Source organism: Saccostrea cucullata, unplaced genomic scaffold (assembly GCF_032062105.1).
Source record: "Saccostrea cucullata isolate Sc308-1 unplaced genomic scaffold, CSIRO_AGI_Scuc_v1 ctg457, whole genome shotgun sequence".
Classification (NCBI taxonomy): Eukaryota; Metazoa; Mollusca; class Bivalvia; order Ostreida; family Ostreidae; genus Saccostrea; species Saccostrea cuccullata.
The window spans coordinates 300,908-328,714 of NW_026933724.1; the positions used below are offsets into that span (position 1 = coordinate 300,908).

General features: G+C 33.2%; 3 protein-coding genes across 5 annotated transcripts in view; 2 read left to right on the forward strand and 1 right to left on the reverse strand.

The window, feature by feature from the left end:
- LOC134239164 (uncharacterized) overlaps nt 1-27,807 on the reverse strand; it is a 164,465-nt gene that overhangs the window by 31,871 nt on the left and 104,787 nt on the right. The gene's annotated exons all lie outside the window — the stretch shown is intronic.
- LOC134239153 (uncharacterized) lies at nt 1,384-19,340 on the forward strand. 3 transcript variants are annotated; one of them, XM_062721314.1, is made up of 4 exons: nt 1,384-1,563; nt 10,586-10,645; nt 16,015-16,244; nt 18,318-19,340. In XM_062721314.1, exons 1-4 carry the CDS (start codon nt 1,514-1,516, stop codon nt 19,217-19,219), a joined length of 1,242 nt encoding a protein of 413 aa, XP_062577298.1. In that variant the 5' UTR covers nt 1,384-1,513; the 3' UTR covers nt 19,220-19,340. The 3 variants fall into 3 exon arrangements, with proteins under 3 accessions (XP_062577298.1, XP_062577299.1, XP_062577300.1); XM_062721315.1 differs by lacking the exon at nt 1,384-1,563 and adding an exon at nt 10,391-10,445; XM_062721316.1 differs by lacking the exons at nt 1,384-1,563; nt 10,586-10,645 and adding an exon at nt 14,552-14,599.
- LOC134239154 (uncharacterized) lies at nt 21,898-27,371 on the forward strand. The gene is made up of 3 exons (XM_062721317.1): nt 21,898-22,032; nt 25,890-26,082; nt 26,224-27,371. The coding sequence occupies exons 1-3, from the start codon at nt 21,898-21,900 to the stop codon at nt 27,369-27,371; spliced, it is 1,476 nt and encodes a 491-aa protein (XP_062577301.1).

Below are 27,807 nucleotides of genomic sequence, written 5' to 3' on the forward strand. Positions count from 1 at the left end.
CATCTGAAGCAAGTCAGTAGTGTACGTGCATCCATATGTATCATCCATAAATGTTAAGTGAACATAGGCTACTAGTTACTTTAAAATGGACCTGCTCCAAAAACTTAAAGCTGTTCACTCATCCATAAAATGTAGGTCAGATCCTGCATCAGAAGCAAAGCCTGGTAGTTAAATGCATCCTTAAAATCATCATACATGCTAATTTGATTATTTCATGTATAGGGCTCACAGTTTACTTGGAAATGAGACCTGTTCCAAAAACATTAACCTGGTCATCCTAAGCTGAAATTGCAGCATCTGAAACTTTGACTGGTTCAAATAAATCATACTAGAAGCATTGTTTTTGCATCCCTGATTAATGTAGGGCATAAAAGTACTTCAGGTTCATTGATACTCTGATAAGAGAGATAACTCTTAATGACATAATTGTCTATTATTCCTTGATAAATTTGTCGGGTTGAAGTATCTTTTTTGTCCAATTTTGCTTCACAAGCTATGCTATAATTGTTTGTATTTTACTTATAAAATGCTGTTCTTTTGGAATATCATTAAGGTTCAAGCAACATTTTATATGAGTTAGCAGAGGGTTTATGAACCTTAAAATAAATCTGCTACAAGACTTTAACCTGGGAAACCAATGTTGATGCTTAGAGCATTACATACTAAGCTTCCAAAACTTCCTTGAGGTTAGCAAAATATTAATATGTTATCTGACTTAGGCTCAACAGACCTTAAATTATAACTTACAGTTTGAAGTGAATACATTTTCAGTGTTATTTACTGACTCTGACCTAGATATTTAACCACTTGACCCAATTGAAGTACTGAAAGTACTGATGGTAGTTGATTTGGGCTTACAGCAAAGTTTTAATTTCTTTAATCTGCCTACAACTTTAATCTTGATCACAACTTTCAAGTTAGAAACAACATTGCTGAATACTTTCTATCTGACATCTGAGAATAGTAAATGACTAGAGGAGGAGATATAACCTCGACTCAAGGTTATTTTGGAAGATCAAAGTAGTTAAGGCTGTACGAGTAAACATCCTGCTCATATTTCTATAATATTGGATATCAGCCAGTCAGAGAGCTAGGATTCATTAAGAGAGTAAACACAGTTCTGATTTGTTTTAAGTTCCTGGTTTAATGTCAGCATGTCAATAATTCAATTTCAAAGACAATGTTTGATCTATTTGAGACAATAACATAGTAAGTTTAATACACTCTTTTTTTATAGCTTCAAAAATGATTCAGCTGCTCCAATAAATTGATGATGCTCAGAGAAAAAAAAATCATTATGGCAGTACCTGTGACATTTCAAATAATTATCCGCAGATCTCCCCATGAGCAACAGAGTCAAATAACCAGATTTCTTCAGGACATACTGCTATGTTCGCAAACAATACTTGATGAAAACATGATCACCTAATTTCGTATTGATTGCATTCAATATATAAATTCATGTACTGAAAACCAGAGCTGCATTCTACATGGCCTGACCAGGGATATAAAAATGAACAGCATTCTAATCAAAGGGAACAAACTTCCAATACATCATACTAGGTAAGTTGTTAAATTACTTACAAAAGTATCTACTTTAATTTTTAGGGAAATTTGTTAAAAAAATATTTTAATATCATATATCAATAACACAGTTTAAATTTAAGCATAGTAAAATATACTATATATGCAGTAAAAAAAGCAATTTGTTCATTTTTAGCCCAATTAAAAATAATCATTAAATTAAGCAATGTGTAGTATGAGACAAGAACATTATTCCAATTTTTAATTACTGTTTGCATTTCTTGTTCATGTTGGAACAGTCAGGGATCTTAAGAATATATTATTGACACATAATTATAAAAAAAATTAATTGTCCTTTGATAAAAAACACATTTGTGCTTCATGTATCATTACATCTCACGAAGTTGTTGGATATTAATATATTGTAAGCATCAAGGGTTATGTTGAGGCCTGGTTTCATATCAATGTTTTCAACCTAACTTTTGTGACCACTGACCAGGTGGGGTAAGGGTCCACCATTGCACCCTACTGCATCCCTAGCCTAATTTAAACAAACTAACACTTGGTCACACAGTAATCATTAGATCTGCTTTAACTGTCCTAAAATTCTCAAGGAGATATAAAGACATTATTAAAATATACAAATTTCCATTATGGTAATTTACAATCTGTATGACCTCTTTATTCACATGTATCCTTTTGGTATGTGGCTATATTGTCTTCAACACTGTTTAACTTTGGTACCTCGTTAAAGTCAACAAGTCAAATACTGTACTAAACATACATAAATTAATTAGTGATCTGAAAATTAAGTGCAATCCTCCTCTTCAGTTAAATACAATAACATGTATGATATTGTCAGCTCCTGAAATGTTCAATTTTTCCCATCAACTGAATTCTGTACCTGACAAAGATATTGTGAAGTATTTTAACACTTCCTCTTTGTTTAAGATTGAAACCAATATCATTGCAACTAGAAATATGTCCATGGGACATGAATGCCCCATTGTCTATATTTAATATTTCTTAATTTAGATAATAATTTACTACTGCAACTTGAAAATTTGTATTAGTGTATGAAATCTGGTGCAAATATCTTGAACAGTTTCTTTAAAATTGAAATCTAAAAAATTGGATATAGATCATAAATTCTCACCACTTTAGTTTTGCATAAGTACATGTTTACCAGGTACATAAAAATATCTTAAACTGGTTTCTTTAAAACTAAGCACAATACAAATTAAAGAGAAGGAAAGTCAAGGTCACAGGAAAGTGCAAGGTGAAAAGGTTTTGATGCAGTTGAATAGCTCTCACTACTACCTATCAGCATATTGTATTTGATAAAAATATTTTGAATAGTTTATTTAAAACTGAGCTAAACATTTAAACAGGAAAAGAGAGGTCAAGGTCAAAGGAAAGGTCAAGGTCAAAAAATCTGACGCAGTTGAAAAGCAAACATCAGTATGTATCAGCATATGAAGTTTTATTAAAGTAACTTGTCAATGAATCCATTGGTTTCTTTAAAATAAAGCTGTAAACTCTAATTAAAAAAGATGAAGTCAAGGCCAATGAAAATGTCAAGGTCAAAAATGTTGATGCAGTTGAATAGCTTACAAATCAATATCTATCAGCACATGAAGTTTAATAAAAATATCTTGAATAGCTTCTTTGAAACTGAGCTTTGAACTGAGCTAAATGCAAAGCGCGAGGGAAGGACAGATGGAAGGACGGAAGACAGACAGCTGAGGCATAAAAATAAATGATTTATGTTTTATTTAATTACAGTTGAAATAGAGATCCCAGCCTTATACAGCTCTGCATTAAAACATACCACTGGCACACTTCACAATTAACCCTTTGTGTGCGGGAGCCCAATATATTGGGTCTGACGTCACAAACGCTTGCGTGCGGGAACCCAATATGTTGGGTCTGAGACTGGAATTAGCGCTTCGTCACATAAAACGTCGTATGAAACGTATAAATGAGCTGTGAATTATTCAGATCTATCAAAATGTATTATACAACTACAACATATTGAAAAATAGATAATTAAGATGTTAAAATATGCGAATTATTTGTGAAATTGTGATTTAAAGTGAAGGTGTTTGGCGTTTGTTAGGATGAAAGTCAGTCCGCTATTTTTGGAAACAGGGAAAAAACGCGCATGTAATAAATATCTACTAACTTGCTCTAATATAAAGGAAAATAAAGAAATAAATCCAAAAAATAGTTAAATATCAATAATTCTAATAAATTTGTGTTAGTAGACATAAAAATACCAAGAAATTTTCGATATTTAAGCAGAAAAACTCTGGTTAACTTGACTTGACCTTAACCTTGCGAAGTTCTTCCTGTTAAAACGAAAGTAGGATGCACATGCTACTGAACTTCAGTCTGAAGCATATCAAGAGCTTATATGGTCGGCAAAGTTTTATATTTTGGACATACGGTGGTTATTATTTGTTTATTTGGTGTTTTATAAGTAGACATACATTACATCGTCTAAATGAAAACAATAATGCGCGAGATTGAACCTGGCAAGTCACAGACGTTTTTCTTTTCCTCGGTGGCTGTGCACGTTGTTTACATACGTAAATCAAGCTTTGCTTTGAAATAAAGGTTTGCAAAAAACAATTTGAAGCATCTTGTTAATTAAAAGCATTTGTTTTTTAACAATAAATAAACAAATAAATAAGTAAACAATTTTTTTTAAATCTAATTAAAGACCAATTTCAAAAATGTTGAAAGATAAAAAAGGTTCCACCTAATAAAAGTAATAAATGTGGAGGACCTTGAATATTGTAGGAAATTTTCCAATGAGTTATTGCATTAATAAGTGAGTGCAAAAGAGATATATAGAGAATATATATATCCATCAACACATTTTTGTGATCAAGCAAAATTAATTCATGATACAGGTATTCGAAATATACACAATATGAATTTTATAATTGACAATCATTGAGTCAATTAAGTGTCCCTAATTACACCTAAAAATTCTGGTTTAAAGCTGCTTGATGTTCCATCTATTTGGGAAAACTTTCAAATATTTTTTATAACAGTATATGATATATTGTAAAATTTTTAGCATAAACTTGATTTGTTCTATATAGTGTCTTCAAATGTAAGCTAGTTATCAGAAAAGATGCATTGATGCATTTGAACATGTGCATATACATGAAAATAGTAAAAGTGATGAAAAAATTTTGAAGTGCTGATTTTCCCTGAAATGACTGTCATTTGTGTAAACTGTGGTATTTGTTTTATTTCAGTAAGTAATAAAATACCATTTTTATTTCCTTGATGAGGATTATATAGACTCTTAATAATTTCAAAACCAAAATATGTTCCGGGATCTTTGGTATCTTAGAGTTAGATTTCTTCAAGGCATTTACATACTCTAGTTTGCATGGGACCTAATTAGTAAGTGAAAATAATTGGTACTATATGTATCAGAATTTTTTTTAAAACCAAGTTTAAGAACATGTATCAGGGAGACATTTTCTTTTTCTTTAAAATAGACTTTTGCCAGAATAAAGCATGTGGATTAAATTGCACATTTCCTCCACTTTTTATTTTTATTTTATTGAAAACCAAAAACAGTGAGACTGTCCCAACCTATACATGCACACACAAAATTATAAAATTCACTGGTTAAATAAATGGTATTTCTACAGTTTAAAATTAAGATGAATTGTCATTTTTGTAGGCATAAGAAAGAGTTCAGAGTCTTTAGAATGAGTAATTTGTAAACTGTACATGTTGTATGGACTTGCATGTACATCTGTTCAATAAATAACAATAAAGACTGGGTAATACAGCAAAACTCCTTTAGTACGAACACGAATATTGCAAATTTACGGAGATAGCGAAGTCAATTTGGATACCCAGCTAAATAAATATATGCCTGAATGAATACAGAAAAAAGGCTTAGATTTACTGTGAGAATTTTTTTTTTAATGATGGTCAATTTTTTTTTTCAAAAAATGCAAATATCTGTACAATTACTTATCAACAAAGATTACATTTTGGTCTCCAAATATATGTTTATTTTTAAATATGAAATATGAATAGTTACTAAGAATACAAAGAAATCCCATAGTGGAAATAAAATATAAATTTCATTACTGTATACAGGTTTATTTTTGCCCCATGTTATTTTCACCCTTTTGAACTTGTGAACAATTTTGCCCTGTTTTAAATTCCCCCAGTCATAGATCTGTTTAATAAATTATGAGGTGTAATTTGAATTCGCCCAATCAAGGAGAGGGTGAAAGGGGCAAAAATAAAACGGGGGCTAAAATTTCCCTGTATACAGTATTAGGAATAATATTTTATGTTGAAGTAAAAATTCAGGCACATTTAAAACTTGTGTAATAGGAAAGGAGAAAATGTACATTGGTAACTATGGTTGGACCAGGAATTGAACTCAGGAACTCTGCTGCACTAGTTAGGTGCTCTACCTAATGAGCTACCCAGGTTGATACCCATAGCAAAACCATTACATATCCCTCCTTAAAGTTATCTTTATCCTTGCAGACACAACCCAAATTCTTATTAGCCCCTGACAGGACTTTCACTTGAAAATCCAGAGGGGTCAATAGCATCAAATATGTAACAAGGAAGGAGAAAATACATGGCTGGACCGTGAATCTAAGAAGGGGCCCCTGCATCACCAATCAGATGCTCTACTGACTGAGCTTACTTGGCCTATATCCATGACCCATACCATTAGACTTGCATAAACTTAAAAGTATATCATAATATATTGATTGATATTATGGTACATATCTGTCAACCATCATTAACTAAAATCAATTGAATAAAAATCAAAACTGTTATTCACAAGTGACCACATTAATATTGAACGAAGTCATTTTTGAAAACATTTAAATGACTGTTAAAGGTGCTTAAATTTCTAAAATTTAAAATACTAGTTTTCCTGCTGGCAATTATTGTTGCCAGCCAGGAATAAAACTTCTAGAACAAATACCACATTTCTTACAGAGTGAGAAGTACTGTGGGAGGAAAGTTGATGAATATGTAAACTTCACAAATAACATGGAGAAATGCATTTTCTTCAATAAAAGCAAAATAAAAAAAAGATTTGAGAATTACTAGAGTATATTTAGGGCTGTTAGATACCAGTCATTAGAAAATAAGACCTCTGTAACTTAGTGTAAATGTTATTTTATTTTTTTTTCAAATTTATGTAACATATTGACTGCTTTAATTTGAAAATGAATACTAGTAACAGCAATTAGTTCATTGTTCTGCCAATTTGCTCCAAGATTTCCCAACCTTGAAAACTGCATATTCTTTGAGGATCATACTTTCTTATATGATTGCCAGTATTTCTTAAAATAATCACTGGTTTTATATTTACAGGCTAATTGAATCTTCAATTTATACTCTTTTTAATTAAAATCTGAAAAAAAATTCATTAACTTAAATCAGAATTTACTTAAACCTACATGAATATATCCCTTACCATGCTTACTCAGATAAGTATACAATGACTTTTCACAACATAACGGTTATATATAACATAGACTTTGTCATAGAGTTATTGTTTAAATTAATTTTTTTTTACATAATATTAAACTAAAATTGAATTTTTAAAGCAATTGATATATTTTTTTCATCAAAGTGCAATATTTTCTCTGAAAAATATAGTTAAAATGCTAAAAAGTCATTTTAAGATAAATTTTTTGAAAATTTGGTTTCCATGGCAACATAAAATATTAGATTTTTTAAAAAAAACAGTAAAGATTAAAAAACGCAACATTTGCTATATATTTGCCAAATTTCAAGCAAATTGGTTGTCAACAATTTGAGATATTTGCATTTTAGTACACCAATGTGATAATTTTGTTGATATTACAAAACAACTCAGTCCTGAGGTTTCAGCGCACATAAAACAAGTCAGCATACAAAGGGTTAAAGCATTATCACTCACTTTCATCAACCATATCGAGAAATGAATCTATTCCATTGATTGCATTTTTGAAACATGAAACATTTCTGCAACATGAATTTCTCATCCCTGAGGCTGATAACTTTTGAGCTGAATGACCTCTTAATTCTGTCAAGTGCTGCAATCTAAATTAAATTGGTAATGTCAAAGCATCATGTGTTTTTCACATAAAGCCAAATGAAGAAAATCCCCAGGAACATCCTTAAAAACAACAGTCCAAAGGGCCTGAACACTTCCTGATAAATATAAAAAACATTTAAAGTATTGCCTTATTTTAAGCTTTCTAAATTCATTTGCTGATGAGGACTATATTGATCTTAGAGCTCATTAACCGTTTCATCTTTTTTGGTCCAGTTCTTGAGAAGAAGATTTCTGAAGATTTTTTCTCTATATATATTTCATTGCATTCGATTTCCTATTGTGACCCCACCCCATCCTTCCCCAGGGGCCATGATTTGAACAATTTAGAATTTACCCTATATAGCCACATACATGTTTTTATTTTAAACATAGGTAATCAGAGATTAAAGAGCTCACCTCTTTAAGTAAGGCAAAGTCCCACCATTAAGTAACATTCCATACCAAAATGCAAAATTTATGCAATTTTGATCTGATAGGGCTTGCAGTTACTTGGGAATAGACTTATCCAAAAACTTCAAACTAGTTGCCAATTGCAGATCAGATCAAGCATCCTATGCAAGTCTCGATTTTCCATCCTTTAAGATGCATCATCCATGCAAGTTAAATCATAACAGGCAATAAAATTAAAGAGCTCCTCCAAAAACATTACACTGATTACTCATCTAAAAATGTAAGCCAATTCCAGCATCTGAACTCTGAAGCGAGTCTAGTATTATCCATCCCCAGATGCATCATCCATGCAAGTTTTGTACGGGTAGGGCTTATAGTTACTTGGGAATAGACCTGCTCCAAAAACTTTAACCTAGTCACTCCACTGGAAAATGTAGGTCAGATCCAGCATCCGAAGTGAGTTTGGTAGTGTCCATCCCTAGATGCTTCATCCATGCAAGTTTTATCTAGGTAGGGCTTATGGTTACTTGAAAATGGACCTGCTCAAAAAATAGCTTTAACCTGGTCACTCCACTGGAAAAAGTAGGTCAGATCCAACATCCAAAGTAAGTCTCATAGTATCCATCCCTAGATAATCATCCATGCAAGTTTGGTCTGGGTAGGGCTTATGGCTACTTGAAAATGGACCTGCTCAAAAAACTTGGTCCTGGTCACTCAACTGGAAAATGTAGGTCAGATCCAGCATCCGAAGCAAGTCTGGTAGTGTCCATCCCTAGATGCATAATCCATGCAAGTTTTGTTCAGGTAGGGCTTATAGTTACTAAAACTTTAACCTGGTACGCCGATGCTAAAGCAGAGACCAATGCTGGGGGTATAGCATAAGCTCATCTCAACTTTGTCAAGGTGAGTTAAAAAGAAAACTATTCCAAAAATTTTAACCTTTGATGATGATGCCATGGGTATCACAAAAGCTCCCCCAACATCATTGACGTGAGCTAAATTGTTTACCCTTTTCTAGCTTAGTGGTTTTTAGAGAAGATTTGTGAAGATAATTTTCCAACATATTTCAATACAAAACTTTAATTCCTTTTTGTGGCTCTACATTACTCCTGCAGCCCATGATTTGAACAACTAAGAATCTATCCTAATTAGGAAGCTCCTATTGTAGTTTAATCTTTTCTGGCCCAGTGGTTCTTGTGAAGATATTTTAAAAATGTTTTTCTTGATTATCTCACCTTGGAAGGGGGCTTTTTCTCACTGATATCCGCGGATCTGTCTTAAGCATATTTGTGTATTCAGCATACACTTATTTACAATAATTTTGCGAGACAGTGTGCTCATTAAAATATCATTCTCTCAAGGTCAAAAGGCTATTAAGATTAATAAATTGCTGCAAGAGACCAAAGATGACCCTTTTAGTATTTGGGTTAAATATAGTGCTCACTTCACCAATTGTAATTTAGATGTAGTATGAACATGTGAGATGCATTATAATTTCTATTGATTGATGTGATCTTGGTTCTCTACTGAGTGTCACTTTATCTGCAGTTTGTCTCCTCTATCAACCTCATTTTCATTATTAATTATTTGTCAATCTTGTTTGATGAGTAAACATTGAACATTCATGATTTATCAGAGAAAGGAATCTGTTTGTTTGTGTCACTGTTCAAAATAAATGATATCTGGGGTGATTGAAAGAATAAATTACATGTTACGACATTAGACACTGATTGGTCATAATGCATATTTAAATTTGAGACTTTAAAAAATTAAATCTTAAGATTAATTTTAAGCATGATTGAGACACCTTTCATACTGCATTAAAAACAAGTTTGTAGTATTTTTGAAAGTGCAATATCAAGTCAATCTAACACATTTCATTGAAGGATTTTTCCTTTTAAAACACCTTAAAAGCTGGACCGTGGGTATCAACTGGCCTGGGTAGCTCAGTCGGTAGAGCACCTGACTAGTGATGCAGGGGTCCCGGGTTTGATTCCTTATCTCCCCTTTTCTTTTACAGTATAAATGTTAGTTGCGTTGCTGACCTTAATGAACTAGAGAGTACTTTTTCTTATTCTTACTTTATTTTATTGTTGGTCAATAATGTATTGAACAAGCAAATATTGAAGAGTAGCTGTTTCTTCCAATGGTAAAATAAGATCAAGCTATACAGGCATACATACAGAATACAAAACCAAGTGCTGCCTTTTAAAAATGTTAAATACCCATCAACAATGCAAAAATGTAGGTATGTAAACAAAATTAAAAGCCTGAGTTGAAAATCAAAGCTATCTGAAAGCTTTAATCAAATTGTCTATGTAAATAAAGTCAGTGCATTGTTGATCCATTTACATAACATGACAAAAGGGCTGTATTCTGGCAGAAATCTTGATAGCTGGGTTCTCATAGCCTGGTCTTATTATTTACCAAAGTCTAAAGCAGTGACATTTCTCAGTGCACTTACCGAGGCCTGAAATATAACCAATCTGGGCATGGTTCTTCACGATCTCTAGGAAAAAAGGACTGTAATTTATATCATCTTTCTAATTATAGATTGATCATGGATAATCGGGACCGGGAACACGGGGAAATTAATCAGCTCTGCTACAAGGGGTAAGAGTTAACCGAACCATATACTTATATCTGGAATAGATTACTTAAAGCAGAATAAATAGCAAGTAGATAGAGTGGTACCTTAGCATTTCCCATTCTATATATGGTGGAAAATCATATCTATAGGTTAACGACTACATCAAACACCAATCAAGTGAACATCTATAGCACACTGGATCTAATTTAGGTGGCAATCTTTTCTGTTGCTCTGTACTTTCTGGAAAATTATGATTTTAGAAAGATGAGAACCTTAAGTAGTCTTATGTGTATAAATAGTCACTAAAGCTGACAGGAGTATCATCCTTAATTCTAATAGAAGCACACCATTGAGGCCTGATCAAAACTTAGACTCAATCAGTTTATAAATATAAATGTAATTCTCCAGAAATATTTTACTGATTTCAAGATTGAAGTTCTTTTGTGGCCAAAAAATTGTGGAAAAAATTTCCTATCATATAGAATCAAGGGCTACATCAGTTTCAAAAGTGAACCATACATAAAGACACTTAACACAATTTGTAACTTAGCATCATACACATCCACATGTACAGAACAGTTTTGTGTTCTCCAGGTACAATTTTTCTAAAACTATAACTGCATCGTGGTAATTCCAGTAAGTAAGAAACAAACTCAATTTTCACCTCTAAACATATATCTAGTCATCGATGCCATTTAGCCTGGAGTATCTGCATGCAATGGAAACCGATTCTGGCAACAATCTCACTCACCAAAAATAAAAATTGACTCTTAAAGTCATTGAACTGCAGACGTACAACTCACAACATTTTCTGTTTTTAATTTTTATTTCAGAGTTTGCTATCACCATAATTTTTTGACAAGGAAGTGTTAAGAAATTTTCTGAGATTCAAGAATATCTTTGCTCTATCGGTTAATCATCTTCGCTAGCCAAGGGTTTCTGATACGCTACTCTCCTCATGAACCCTTGGCATACGGTGTTGATAGAAGTTGGTTTTTTTTCTCGAGTTCTGATTGGGATTCGGTACACCTGGTCGACCAATCAGCAATTGTTTTTGTAAATGACGATATTTGCGTTCGGCATACTTCTTGACTCTTTAATCTCGGAAATGAAAAACACAAGTAAACAATGATCCGTAAGATAACAGGCAATATCTATGAAAAGCTATGGTGTCATCCAATATCTTCTATATATGTGATTAAGAATCTATGTTGAAGCTTCAGATTTGTACTATAAATAATAAATAAACATAACTCAATTATTGCTTCTTAATTATTCTTGAAAAAAAACTTTGATTTAATTTTTTTTTTAAAAACACTCCACTTTATTTCTGTCGATGACGCAATCTGTGCATACCTGATGATTCGAAATCATGTGACGAATACAATCCCGTCTTTTGACTTCACCGTATGCCAAAGGTTCATGAGGAGAGTAGCGTATCAGAAACCTTGACTAGCGAAGATGTTGGTTAATTAACTGATCTATCTGTAAACAAGTTTTACTGTACTTTTATATTAGTATGTGTATATACGACATATGTAATTATGAAGCCCACTCTCTTTTTTAACCTGTCAAGTAAAATATCAGATTATATATAAATTAATAGTATGGGCATTGTATAACTATATGGGACATTGAATATTTTCATCAACCATGACGCCAATTATGTTAGATATGACATCAGAAAAATGTCGTTAATTCAAACTCTCAATAATTTAACTTATGTCTGTACAGAAAAAGGTGTTTATTACGTTAATATTTTGAGTAAAAGTCACTGATCACAAGTCTGCTCAAACTCGTTTTTCAATTGATAAAATGTTTAAAATGAAATTTATAAATATTATATTGAAGGTCTGTGCTCTTAACATTTGGAATAAAAAATAAACAAATTTTGTCCATGGTTGTTTTCCTCTTTCTGGAAAGTAATACAAAATCCAAAGTTTCTGACATCATACAAACAAAATTTTTCACTAACCTACTTCTAATATCTTATTTTTGATCAAGTAAATTTTTTTTATACATGTATATAAAGTTCAGCACATTTCAAGAAATTTTCTCAAATTTTGCTGTAGTGGTAGCAAAAATATTTACTGACATTTTTCAAGGTCTCCTCAAAGAAATATGCTATTGAATTGACCCTGTCAGCCAAACGCCCCCTAATACTTTTCAATAAAACATATTAGCTGTGGTGTACTTAGAAATCCAAATACATGACTTATAATTTTATTGATAATAAATAACCCAGAAAAATTCTGGACTTCAACCTTCTAATCAGATTATAGGAATTCACTAATATTTCCAAAGGAAAAGGAGTGAAGAACAGTAAGGATCCACACCTAATTCCATAAAGGTTAAGATAATGAGCAAAATCTGTAAACAATACAAATCAGGTACAAAAACATAGATTCTGCAAATACCTGAGATAGGATTAGGGGCTGAAAAGAAATAACTATCCCCTGATGACAGGTCATCCTCTGTACTGATCATTTAAATGGAGCAATTTGTCATCAGAATTTGCATGGCTTATTAATTGGCATGAAACACATCAGTCAATATACAATCCAGGTGGTTGTATTTGTAAACAAGGACAATTCACTGAAAATAAATTCGGCAAAATGCTGACTTTCAATGAAATTGTACAAAGCCCTGTAACATCAACTCATTTGTCAGTAGTCTCAGTTTAAAAAAATATTGTACTTGGAACTTGCTCTTGATAGGTCTTTCAGTTAGGAGACGTCGCCCTCGTGACGCAGTGGTTAAGCAGTGGTTAGAGCGTCTGCTCTAGAGTCGCGAAGTAAGGAGTTGATCCTTATGTCATGGGTTCGAATCCCACTGTGGGACGTGGAGATCGGTCCTTCGGATGAGACCGTATAAACCGAGATCCCCTGTCACAGTAGCTCGGTGCTGGCATTAAAAAGATCCCTCCCTGCTAAATGGCCCTTCAGAGTGCCAAGTATAGGACAAAATTTGCAGCTCTCCATCGGCAAGTGGTGGCAACTCCATATGAGTGAAAAATTCTCAAGAGGGGTGTTAAACAACATACAATCAATTAGGAGATATAGATATCTTATGTGAACGAGATGAAATATTATATATAAATAAGGAAAATTGAAAATGGAAATTTTATACATGGCCATATACAGAGAAATAAAGAATGAAAAGAGACTAGTATAGTTTTCAGAATTCAACTATGAAAGCTTGTGACATGTCTTCAACTCAAAAGTCACAATGAACCTTTTATTGACATGTATAAATGGTTTAAGAATAATTGCAGCCTTAGATCAAATTCAAAGTAGGCATATCTCCATCTTAAACTTAATGGGACTGGTGAGAACTAGCTTTGAAATTTCCAAGGATATGATTGAGATTAAATAAAGAAAATGTGGTTTATATGGGACTTCCATCTCAATTTGACATATCTATGGTAACTGAAATAATGATATTCAAGTTCAACTGTAATAATTCATACCTTATGAAAATACCTCAGAAAATAATTTATCTCTCCATTTTTTTTACATAGTAATTAAGATTTTAATCAATAGATGAAAGTCAAAAAGACCAATGCAATCAAAGATTTTTTTCTTTCAATCACCAGAATCTATTTTAATTCTGTTGATTAAGCATTAACTGTGGTGTCCTCTTGATTAGAACTTTTCTTTTTCAATGTCTTACTTCTCAGAAGTCAATATTTAAACTCCTGGCCTTTTGTACGGATCAACTATTTCCTAACAGAATTTCTTGACACAAAGAGAAATAATTCTGCTCAGCTGTCTCTCACCCTAACAGTGACATTGTTCCTTGGCTTATAAACGGATCAGCAAATCTTTACCTTAATTAACAAAAGCTTTGTTAATCCCTGTTTAAATGTCTCCCAAGCTTCCATAGATATAAAACAATACCTGCATATAATACAAATGTACAGTGCACTACCTCTAACGACTATCTCCAAATTTCATATCATGGAAGTGATTTTTCGGGTAAGTTGAGAACATTCGTGCCTCATTAGATATTCCGTTTTCCTCAATCATATCTTATCCTGTGTATCAGATGATTGAAATCTATCTAATGACTTGTAATAATCTGATGTAATTTAAATGGCCTTTTTCGGACATTTAATGGTTAAAAAGCAAGTCATATCATCTGCTGGATTTAACTGAAAGTAAATATGGGTTTACCATTGCATAATCATGACCTCAAGACTGGTTAAAATGTGTAAGGTCAGTACTTAACTTTTGGACTCTTATATCTGTTAAGGTGGTTTTAGCATTATTAATGGTCACTTTTAATTAATACTAGTAGTATCTGGACTGAAGTCTGAAATCTGACAATGAGTCTTCCATTGAAATCAAATATTTGAGACAAATGTAGCTGGTTAAGCTCACATGGACTAACGAAACTTAAGTAAACTAGGTATTCATCTAACCATTATGGAGATCATTATGGATTATATCGACAAGGACCTGAAATCCAGGTATTTTTAACTGAATTCTTATAAAATAAATATTTACATGTAATCTCTGCATCTAGTGCCATGAAATAAGTTTATCTTTGTGACAAAAATCAAAATATTTGATGAAGAGATATATCTTAACCAATTGACAGGTTGAGAAATTTAAATTGTCAGAAGTCTCAGCATTGCAGGACAGGCTGTTCTGTAGATCCATAGTATCATATTCTTTACATCTAAACTATTGTCAAGATAGGTCTTTAAAGATAAAACACCACTACTGATCAGCTACAAGATTTTTTTGGTCTATACTTTCGTGAGAACGACTAAACATCATGTACCGATATCATACGCACGCCTAATTAATCAACGTTACGATCAATCAATGCAGATTCATAACACACCCAGTAAATAATTCAGACTCTCCGTTTACATATATATACTCAAGCCACTGACTCTCCAGCCAGATAAATGGAATGGTGATAGGCAATACATATCCATGGACAGTATTTATACACAGGTGTATAATTAGGTCTTTGAAATCAATTTTATTCCTACCCGGTCCTTAAAGGATAAGTGTCACTCACAGCCAATTTTGTGACTATGTCCCCCTTTGATGTATATTTATGGGAATTTAATTTTAAACAGCATGAAAAATTGACAGCTATGACAATGCTTGGCAAAGAGCATTAAAATTAAATCCTGCAACATGCGTAACATACCGGCATGATTTTGGCAATCTAACTTTATACCAAACATGGGTTTGCCATCTTTTGAAGTGTATATTGGATTGAAAAAAATTATTTAGCAACTACGATTCTCCCATGAAAAGTTTTTGTAAGAACTCTTTGTTCTAATTACAAAAAGTATAATTTTGGGGCCAAAAATACTTATATTTAAGTTAGAGAAAATAATAATTTTTTTCCTAATTAAAATGTTTTTCAGGGACTTTCAAAATGAAGCAGTGAAAGGATTATCAGAAGTAGTTGAGTATCGTGAAGCCATGGCAACCCCCAGTAATGGCCGCCTTCCCCCCTCCGCGGCCTCATCTGATCAGCTGTCTATGGAGTTCGAAATCACGTCTGTGGATGAAGACATTCTCAATACAGTCGAAAAGCTGTTCAACTTTGGAAAATCTGGGACCATTCCATATGAGACAATACAGGACATTTTGGGTAAGATAAACTGATAAAGGTGATTTTCGATGACTTAAACTCCAATATCTCCAAGTTCTTGATCTCTCAAGTTAAAACCCCAGTCATGTTTTTTCCTCTGTATAACTAAGTAAATTTACTTCTGATTTCTCAAAAGGTGTCTTGAAGTTCTCTATCTCTCAAAGCAAGACCTTGGTCCTGTTACACATATTTATTAATTTGTTAATATTATTTAAATCTATGATGACTTTTAGAATGTCAAGTAAGATAAAATAATAATCCTTTATTGGTGGTTTGATATGAGGACTGATCGACATCCCACTGCAATAAAAGCTACTAGCCCAAGTATTTTTTAAAATTTTTTTAATGAGGACTAGAATTGCGCAAGTGAGTTAATGGCTACATATGGAGGTTTCTATGCAAAATATCTAATTAAATTCCATAATTGCTCTACCTAACACACAGGAAATGTTAAGACTTGTTTTATAATACATTCTTGGTACCCACGACATGCGATAGCCAGTACACATTATGACGTCATATTATGACGTCATCAACCTCTAGTACACAAGTTTATAAGAAACATCAACAAAATCGCTTTGGCGCAAGGGCATACCTTACTTTGTTTTACAGAAACAAGGTAGAAAAAGACGCGGGATATTCCAAGGATTTAAGATATTGCTGCACAAATGTCGGCACTGCAATTGTTTAGTTACTATTCGTGCAGTTTTAAGTTTAAAGAGGGTAAAAATTCACAGTCCAGTGTAAGTTTCCTAAAATTTTTATCGATTAAGAAAGTTCATAGGATTTGTGCAGCAATTTTATTAATTTCAACAATGGGATATGCCCTTGCGCCGACGTGATTTTGTTGATGTGATTTATTACCTTGAATGGGAGAGAACAATGACGTCATGATATGACGTCATAATGTGCACTTGCATTAATAAACTGTGGGTACTTAGTATGTATTAGAAATTCTCTGTACATAAAATATACAACTTATGAATTTTTATTAGCTCATTTGCATAGATATATTTATATTTAGCCTTAACTCACTTGTGTGCATAATATATGTAAAATACAAAACTTAATTTTAACTTTTTTTGTCAATTCCATTATTATTTAAAAGGTAGTTTTTAGTATATATATGTATAGCCAAAAAAAGTCCATATTTTGAAAATGTCCCCATTTCCTCAAATTAAGGCAAGGTAACAAAATTTTATTTTAATTCTCCTAAGCATAAAACATATAAATATCTATTCAACCAGAAGTGTCTGTCAAGACTTACTGCTCTATTGGTTTGTACCTATAACAAAGGAAGAGAAAAGTAGCAAGTAGACATGAAACTTTACAACAGCAATCAATAGAATAATGATCTTTGATTTAGTCTTTTTTTGTGGAAAGATTGCAATCAGAGTAAAACTTATGGAGGAGAAGCCCTTCAAAAGAAATTTACAGAAACTTCTATATCTAGTAACCATGGCAACACCATTCTAATAATAAGGGGCCAGATTCAGCGGTTACCATACCTTGTCCTTTTTGACAATTTATAATCAAAATGAAGAAGGAGAAGATAATGAATGGTGATTTTATGTTTTGGCAGAAATAAGAACAGTCTAATCACTAGTATGCATTTTTTAAGATTTGGGTTGTATAAAATCTCATAGCTTTCAAAGTAAATTTTGTCTAAATAAGTTTCCAAAGATGATGTTCTTAGCTAATTGAAAACTTGGATTAATCTTCATCACAGGATAAATTAGGATGAAAGTTCACTGCAATCAAAGCCAGAAGCTTAGCGGAATGATTTATGTCAAGAATTTCCCAAGATTAATCAGTCTCACGCACACATGATCATAGGTCAAATGGAAATACTTATACATGTTATATCGGAGGATTTTGTACTTTCACTGTGAGATTCCGCATGAATTGCGTCATTATCTACTTTCTTCATTTCCTTTCTCGTTTAATGCTGCTTAATTTAAGAATTATGACATGTAGGTTTAGGCCTAACCTGTTGGATAACCAACAGTGCTGTATCTATTCTTATACCACTGATTCATTACACCCAGTGAACCCTTTCTCTTTGTTTTCAAGGTAAGGCCATACAAGCAGAGAGGAACCACTGGAAGGACCGCCTGAACAGTGCCATGCAGGAAATCGAGAGGCAGCACAAGATTCTATTGACGGAGCAGTCATCATTACAGGATCTGTGTGGCCTGTTTGACGACAATAGTAAGCCTGCAAACACTGACAAGCCAAGTGAAGACATTCTAGAAGAAAACCTTACCACTGAGCAGCTCATACAAAACCTTAAATTCAAAATAGAACATCTGAAACAAATCTCTAGTTATATGGAACAGAGCAAAGATAATGGACCCATTTCAGACAAGTTCCCTTCCAAGAAGAAATACTCAGAAATGGATATAAAGTTCATGAAAAATGCAATAGCCAAAATTCACTTTGAAAAAGAGTCATTGCAAAGCAAATTAACTGAGAAAGAGACTGAAATTAAATGGCTGCAGAAAGAACTAAATGGAGTGAAAAATCAGTTGTACAAATTACAGGACATTGTTAAAGAATACAATGAAGACCACCAGGGGGCTCAGTTTCATTTAAATCAGGTGGAAGCCAGTCCTCGTCAGAGTCTCAAAGCAAGTGACAGGTTCAAGAAAGAAAGGACTTATATAGAAGGCGATCAGCTACAGTCCTACCCAATACCGAGTGAAGAATCGGCACTGTGGAAATTACGGCTACGATCTCAAGTCTACTCCACCAGAAAGGGGAACGTTAGGACAGGGGTCACACAATGTCTGAGGTGTCAGAAACTGTTCAAACCCTCAGACAATGGCCCCAAAGCCTGTAGGTTCCACAACAAGGGCAGAGAAATCAAAGAACAATACGATGAAAATGGGAAACTTTCAAATGTTATATACAAGTGGGCATGTTGTAAAAAGGGACTTGACACTGTTGGATGCTCAACAGGGTATCACATCTGATGAAGTTTATAATTTAATGCTTGTATGTAAACCTGCATTAGTAAAGTGGCTGCTTTGGACATATTTATAGTCAATATAGTAATTTTGTGCACTATATTGTACCCACTTACATTGTTTTGTTTTTTTTAATTATGAATAAATTATCAAACAACTATTGCTGAATAGTGTTGCTTTGAATTTGTGCATCATTTTGAAATTGGACTGTTCTTTGGAAAAAAAAAAAAACAGAGAGTCTGACAGACATTTATTTCTAAACATAAAATATTTCAGAGTTGCAATTTTTGATGTTAAATTTATCCACACAATAAACAGGCATAGAAGCTTTGGTTTGTGACTATAAACTCAAAAATAGGCCCTTACACTTGAAACCTTAGTGAGTTACCTACTTTATAAATGTACAGTCAATATATCACCTTCTTGCCAAGTTCAAAATTATTAAAACAACTTGAAATAAAAAAGATTAAAGACTTTTACATCTTTTTCCAATTTAAAATACTGCAGTCCTTAAGATTTTCATGCTAATTAAATCCCTTTTGTGTGAAAGTAATCAAAGTAAATCTTCACAACAGCCATGCAGATTAATAAATTAAGATTCAGATTTAAAATTCCATGTAAGCTTGCAGCACACAGGGTTCGACATTAACGTTAGTCCGTTAGTCTCAGATTTTAAAATAAATTTCCGAATGGACTAATAAAATTTTCTTCAGAATTTACCAAAAATTTTCGACAACTTTCACTGGAAAACCCAATATTTATTTTTAGCTTTCTAGCTTCTTGGCGGGAAGTTAGGTAATTCTGATTCAATTCGGCACTTAATTTTAGGACTCATCGGTATGAAATTGAACATTTAAGTGATCATGATTTAGTATGACACATAAATAAAGATGTCGGATGTTTAGATGATGTAATCATGTATAGAGAAAAACGAATGAGATCGGGAATACGATTTAATGTTTTAATAAGAGAATAATCAATACATTGTTTGAGTGAATAAAGTAGGCAAGGAAAGAAGGATTTTGCCAAGAAACACCCCTTTATTGCCAAATAAACGATGAACCCTTTTCTAAATACCAGTATATTGAAATTGAAAGTATCTTCTTCTGTTGACAAAGAATTGTTTTATTTTATATCTGCTATATGCTTTACCATCTCTGAAGGGCCAGACCAGAATTATAAACACAATCAGTGGTCATTCAATTACTCCAGCATGCTAGAGGTTCACGGCGAGATACTTTTGACTTGGCGCCGAGGTATATAAACATAATGTAGGAGTAGTCATTCAATAGGCTGATACAAAGGAAATAAAATCAAAACTATTTCTGACTTAAAGAAAGAATCAACTGACAGATATAATTGAAAATAGATTTCATAAAAACTGTGCTACATATGCTTTTAATTTTTTAGACAAATAAAATTGGAGAAAAAATCAAAATAAGGCTACTATATGATACATCCTTGGGTCATATGATAAAACAGCCTTTACTTTCAAAAATAAAATCAACTCCAAGATTTTTACATGTACAGTATCAGTCTTTGGTCTGACTCTGCAAATAAGATACTGTGGATTGGCAAATAATCATGATGGTTTTAATTTCGCTATGTTCGCGATTTATCATTTTTCCGCGAAATTAAAACCATCGTGAATGCTATTATTAGTTGCTAAAAACGTTTAAATACTTCTACGAATTTTAAATTAATTTCTTGCAGCGTGAAATTAAAACCATCGCAATTGGTATCTTTTGAGATATCGCGAAATTTTAACACTGTGGAATTAAAACGATTTACAGTATAAAATCCAAAACATCATAAATGATTATGAATTAAGCTAATTTAAAAGCATTATTGATTAAAACTTGGGTCATGTTTATATATTTTTTGGATTGTGGGTCATACCTCAAGGTCAATAATTAATGCATTTAATAGTCTTTAGTTTGCAATTGCCATGGTTCTCAAAGAGTTACATAGAAACAAATTTGAAATAATCAGTGAAATTCATCAACTTTTATTTTACAGCTTCAAAAAAAAATGTAGGAAAGATTCCCATATCTATATACACCCCCTTCCACCCTTAAAACATCATCTGCCCTATCATTATCAAATTGCTTTAGAACTGGAAGAAAGTTAAACAATAAGAAGTCTGTGTATAATCTTGCACCTTTAAGCTGTGGGTGCTCACCATTATTTTGACTGCCTGGCTTTACCACAATGCTGGTAAATGACCAAGTATATTGAGGGCCTAGTTGAGTCATACACTAAACTACCTAAAGCTTATTTTATGTTCGTATGCCAGCTTATTTCTATCCGACCTTAGATTATGGATTAGCAGGACAAAACAATTGCCCACTGCTTAATTCTTATATATGACGAAAGAATATTGTGCATAAAAATAGCATTGTTTTTCTAACTGTTGCAATACAAGTGCACAAAATAATGAATATGGACTTCATTGCCTGGATGTTAATGTAATAGCTGAACTAAGCATCTGGACAGATATTTTGGAATTCAGTTCTAATTGTGACCTTTATGTCTTTCAATGTGAAGCGAAAGTGAATTTCCAAATATGGATTGATCTTAGCCACTGCATTTTGAATGCAATTGCATGTTTTCAATGGAAGCAGGAAATTCAGACTACTGTATTCTTTATATAAAAATGAAGACATAAAGTGCCAACAAGCAACATGAATGACGCTCAGAGAAATGTGCTACAGCGGCACTTCAGACAACTGGCCAGTGACCTGATTCCAACAGAGGACTTTCTGGGCATGTTGTATCAACACAGGATATTTGAACGAAATATGATTGAAATCATCAAGGTATAATGACATCAAAGGAATATTAAAACATGAGTAATATTAAAAGGAAATTAAATTAAAAAATTGCAAGACATAATTAAGTTATTCATTTAAGAATGTACGTCTTGCAACTGTGCAACATTTATTCTAGAAATATGTGAATATTAGTTACAGCAAAACTCGTTTAGTACGAACACGGATATTGCGAATTTACGGATATAGTGAAGTCATCTTGGATCCCCAGCTATATAAATTTAATGAATTTCTTATATGGTTATAACGAATTACGGATATAACGAAGTAATTTCATAGGTCCCAGTGACTTTGTTATAAACGAGTTTTACTGTAGTCACATGCATTTAAAAATTCATAAGTTCTTTAATTGTTACATGTTAATTTTTTTTTTAAATCAATGTAAATCATTTAAGATAAATATCAACCAAAAGGTTACTGTTTTGCAATATACAAGCGATATTTGGGCAAGACTTGCCGAGCCCTCTATCACATTTTTGACCCAAGCCCAAATATCACACATAAAAACATGTATTAATTTAAATAGGGATAACATAAACCTTGTATTTTATTTACACAGCAACATAATATTTTCTTCAGAATGAAACTTAACGATCAGTATTCAAGATCAAAAGTCCATAAAACAATACAAAATAAGAGCAAATCAAACATGGACCTCTAAAACATCATAGGTGGGATCAGGTGCCATGGAGGAGTGATCATTCCCCTGCTGACTCGTCACACTCGCTGTGTGCTCCTTGTCATGATTGGGAAATAATGGAAAAATCCATCGTTGATTCAGTGTATAAATAATGGACTAACAATTAGTATCGACCATAGAACTTACGAAATGATGACTTTAAATGAGACTACTGATATTCTTGTTTCATCAACTTGTTTGTCAATCATTTACCTTGCTTTAGAAATTGTTCATACGTAGAGCATAAACTCCATATGCAGGTGATGAAGGTATATTGCTGCATAAGTAAGGGAAGTTGATGGTAGAAAAGTTAAAGTCATCACATTTATCACAGAGCTTGGTTGTTAGATTACCACTAATATCTTTTTTAAGTAAAATATCCAAATATGAAACAGATGTGTCAGACTCTATGGTATCTTTTATCTCAAGCTCACTAGGATATATTGTACTGACAAAAGAATGGAAATTATTTGAACCAAATCACAGAAGCTTTTAACACTTTTACATTATTAAATTGAAAAAAAAAACCCCACTTAATATACACTGTACATAAGCTACATGTATGATTGAAAATTGTTGACAATGGAAAAAAAACAAGTATACGCAAAAGTTTTATGCACTATCAATATTAGGTAAAGCTTAATAATATATAATGTGAAAACTTAACTTGCAAGATAAGTAAGGGTACTTTTATACAATATTTATTACCAATATCAAACCGTATTTTGTTTCCATACCAGTCCAAAATTTTTTAACAATATCTTTAATTTGATTTTCCACTATATGATCAATTTATCAGTAGATTTCTTTCGTACAACACAGACCATTTCATGATAACTGAGGTACCTACAGCTCTTTAGCAGAAAAAATCATATACATGTATTATAATTGTCAAAAATTTCTCTTTTTATAATTTAGTAATCATGGCAACATGTACAATCCATCAAATCAGAAACTCATACACAGATCTATGTACCTTAGACAGTGTATGTACTGTATTTGTGTGCCAAGTTAACTAATACATGCACAGATTTATGAACCTTATTGCAGTTTACTAATGTGCCAAACTATATTGAAATCAGACCAAAACTGTATATGGAGTAGCATTTTGAACAACTGTTTACAGACAGACAGATGGACAGGCGGACGGACATTTAACCATCTCAAAAAAGTCAAATTTTTTTTTTTGGTCTCTGACCAGTGGAGCTATAACAAGAGGAAATATAAATTAACTCACCTTATAGCTTTGACCATGCTGTTCTTTACCAAATTTTATCCTTGTAATACATATTGTGACCTCATCCTTCCACATGGGTCATTATATCAAAATTTAAAATCAATTTTATGCTTCCAAAAAGCTTTGCTAGTCCAGAGCACAATTTTAAAGTTTTTCCCTATATATTTCTATGTAAAACTTGTGTTCCCTATTGTGGCCTCGCCCTACCCCGGTGGTCATGATTTGAAGAATTTAGAATCTACAATACCCCAGGATGCTTCCACATAAGTTTCAGCTTTTCTGGCCCAGTGGTTCTTGAGAAGAACACTTTTTAAATTTTTTCCTATATATTTCTATGTAATACTTTTGATTCCCTATTGTGGCCCCGCCCTGCCCCTGGGGGTCATGATTAGAACAATTTAGAATCTACACTACTTCAGGATGCTTCCACATAAGTTTCAGCTTTTCTGGCCCGGTGGTTCTTAAGAAGAAGATTCCAAAAAAAAAATTCCTATATATTTCTATGAAAAACTGTATTGTAGCTTTGCCCTTCCCCCGGGGGTCATGCTTTGAACGATTTAGAATCTACAGTACCCAGGATGCTTCCACATAAGTTCCAGTGGTTCTTGAGAAGATTTTGTAATGGCCCCATCCTATTTTTGTCTTTTCTTGATTATCTCCCCTTGTGAAGGGATTTGGCCCTGTATTTTTACAATTTAAACTCCCCTTTCCCCCAAGGATGCTTTGTACCAAGTTTGATTAAAATTGGCCCAGTGGCTCTTGAGAAGAAGTCGAAAATGTGAAAAGTTTACAGACAGGCGGACGGACGGCCAGCTAGATGGACAATGGACAAAATGTGATCAGAAAGGCTCACTTGAGCCTTCAGCTCAGGTGAGCTAAATATCAAGGAATAAGAGTTAACATAAAACAAGCTAATTCAGAGAATTCGTGTCCCCCGCTCGTTGTCGTTGACTGAATTTGTAAATTTTCAAATGTTACATGTATACTGAAGGAAATAAAATACATGTATGTCAATATGCATATAAAGATTTGATTGCTTATTCTTTATTATGTGTATAGAAGATTTTTTTATATGAAATATTTATCACACTGTAATGATGATTTTATAACCTCATAAATTCATTTCACATGCTGAATACTATCATTTAGTAAAAAAAAAAAATTTAAAAAAAAAAAAAAAAAAGAAAAATTAATGGCATTTTTAAAAAACTTCTCACATTTGAAGCGAGAGACATAACCACTAGACCAAGTCTGAAACTCGAAGTGAAGTATATGCAGGACTGAAGTCACATGTGTATATATTCATGTTTTTGTTCGGTATTCTCAAAATTTTACACAATCCATGGTGTTTGATTTATTTAGCCTTTATTAAACAGTTATAATAGATGTAATAATAACATAAAGTCCGCCGAGAACCTGTTTTATACGCAATAACTCTCCTCATGCCCCTGCGCTAAAAATAGCGACATGTAATACAGGAAAGATAAAACAAACGGGGCGGGGCACTTTGAGAGGGGCGAGAGACCTCCCAGGGAGTTTTGGTATAAAATTACATGGCATAAGCTCAAAATCTTCTTGAAATATGGGGCCAAATGGCTGTTACACACAGTTTTAAATGTATATATATAGGGAAACCTTTGACCTCAAAATCTTCTTCTTTAGGCCACAGCCAGTTGTTATGTAAAATTTATTGGGAATCATCCTCAGGTATTGTAGATTCTAGTTTTTCAAATCTTATTTATGACCTTGACCTTTGACCTTTTGACCTCAAAATCAATAGCCCCTCACCACCCTCAGTAAACTTTCAGTTCTGATCTGATATGTGCTTTTTTCTAGCCAATTGCTCAGGTGAGCGATGTGGCCCCTGGGCCTCTTGTTTATATCTGTTATCCTGCACACTGCCTTAATAACCGGGGTCTTGTATTCCAGGCTGAGCGGACAGAGGGGGATATGGTGTATAAGATGTTAGAGATGCTCCCTAAGAGAGGGCCCGATGCCTTCGATAACTTCCTAGACATCATACAGAATGACTATCCGTGGTTAGCAGCCACTCTACAGAGCAGTCTCAAGACAGAAATGGCCAAATCCTGCAGGATCGACTCCCACAAAAGTGATTTTACAGGTAAATCTTCTTATTTCCTAACCAGCATCTATATCAAAAGCTGCATAGTATTATCAAACTGATTTTGAAGGAAAAGAGAGACAACTTGCCAATGGTTCAAGTTCTATATACCAATAATCTGGATACTTAAATTCCTTTCAGACAATATCCGCTCCACCTCTTGCATTGACCCAAATGAGGCAGAGCCAGACATTAAAGCGAGAGTCAGTACCTTTGTCCACAAACAGTTTGGACAGAGTAAGCGAATATCTGAAAATGACAAGAAAAGTATCCTTCGCTGGATGTCTGTTCAGCTTCAAATGGAAAGAAAGCGGACTGTGTCTGCCTCCAGCTCACGGACAAATTCCTCCATGGCTACTCCACCACCCATGGTGGATGAGGCCACAACTACAGAGGATTTAATTATCGATGAAAACAGAATCTCTGAAAGACTTTTCCACAAGAGAGTACAACAAATCAGTGAAAAACTCCACCAAATGAAAAAGCTTTCTAACAATGACTTTTTAAACGGTAATGAAACCGATAATAAGAATTGTAAAGATAATGGAAAGAAATCTACAACCCCTTCTTCTTTTGATTTAATACTTGCCGAGGTGGATAAATTAGTGGAAAAGGTGGAAAAAATGGAAAATGAGATAAACAAGTGTCACATAATGTTAGGGGACAGAGAGAAAAATATGTCTCTGTCTCTGCTTATCTATGATTTGTCACTGAGTGGAAAAAACAAAGACAAAGATCTGCAATCAGAGAAGAACAAAAGTGAAAAAATGTTGACAGAACTCTATGAATATTCCAAGAAAGTGACGAAACTGGAGCAGGTCCGACATCAGATGAAGCAAGTCATAGACAACCAGGCTGAGGAGATGAACAAATACAAGGCAGAAAACACCCGGCTCAAAGACCAAATCATCAAACTGGAACAAATCAACATGATGCATGTGGAAAAACAAAAGACTCTGGAAAACCTTCGAAACATGGTGCGAGAAATTCAAAGCTCCCAACAAGATTTGTCCACCGCTAGTGTGCGCAGTGTTCAAACGCGTGCCTCACTGGAGACCAAAAGCAATAGTTCCCGAGTGCCTGCATCCCGTAGGTCTTTTCGTCCTAATCAAGTAAGACCTACGGATGACAATGCCAATCCTTATTCTACAAAGCGAGCACCATCCAATGCTTCTCTCTCATATACTAGCAAAAGAAATGACACTTCTATTCCATATTCTAGTAAGAAATATTCAAATGCGAGATCTTCTGCAGTTCCACGGAAGGGGAATGGTGGACCATTCAAGTGATTTTCATATGTACAATATTTAGTGTTGGAATCAATTTAAAATTGACAGTTGTGGATTTTAAAAGAATATTTAAAAAATTTCTTCACAAATTGTTTTCAAGTCTGTGAAACATTTTGCCAAGTTTCGCCACATTTTGCCAAATAAGAATTTTAAGGTACTGTGTTCTAATAATCAACATTTGAAAATGCACAAAACTGAATTTTCAAAATAACGTGTTTTTACATTTTGCCAACTTCATCTCTCAAGTTCATCATATTATATAGAGAAAATTAGTAAACAAATATACTTAAAAAACATTTTTCTAATTCAAATTTGATCAATCAATGCATTTTGTGAATAAAAATCATAGATATCCAGGCTTTTTTATACATATAATGTACTTTAATTTCTTTTATTTTACAATGCGAAATGTTTAAAGATTCTCCTGTCATTGCAA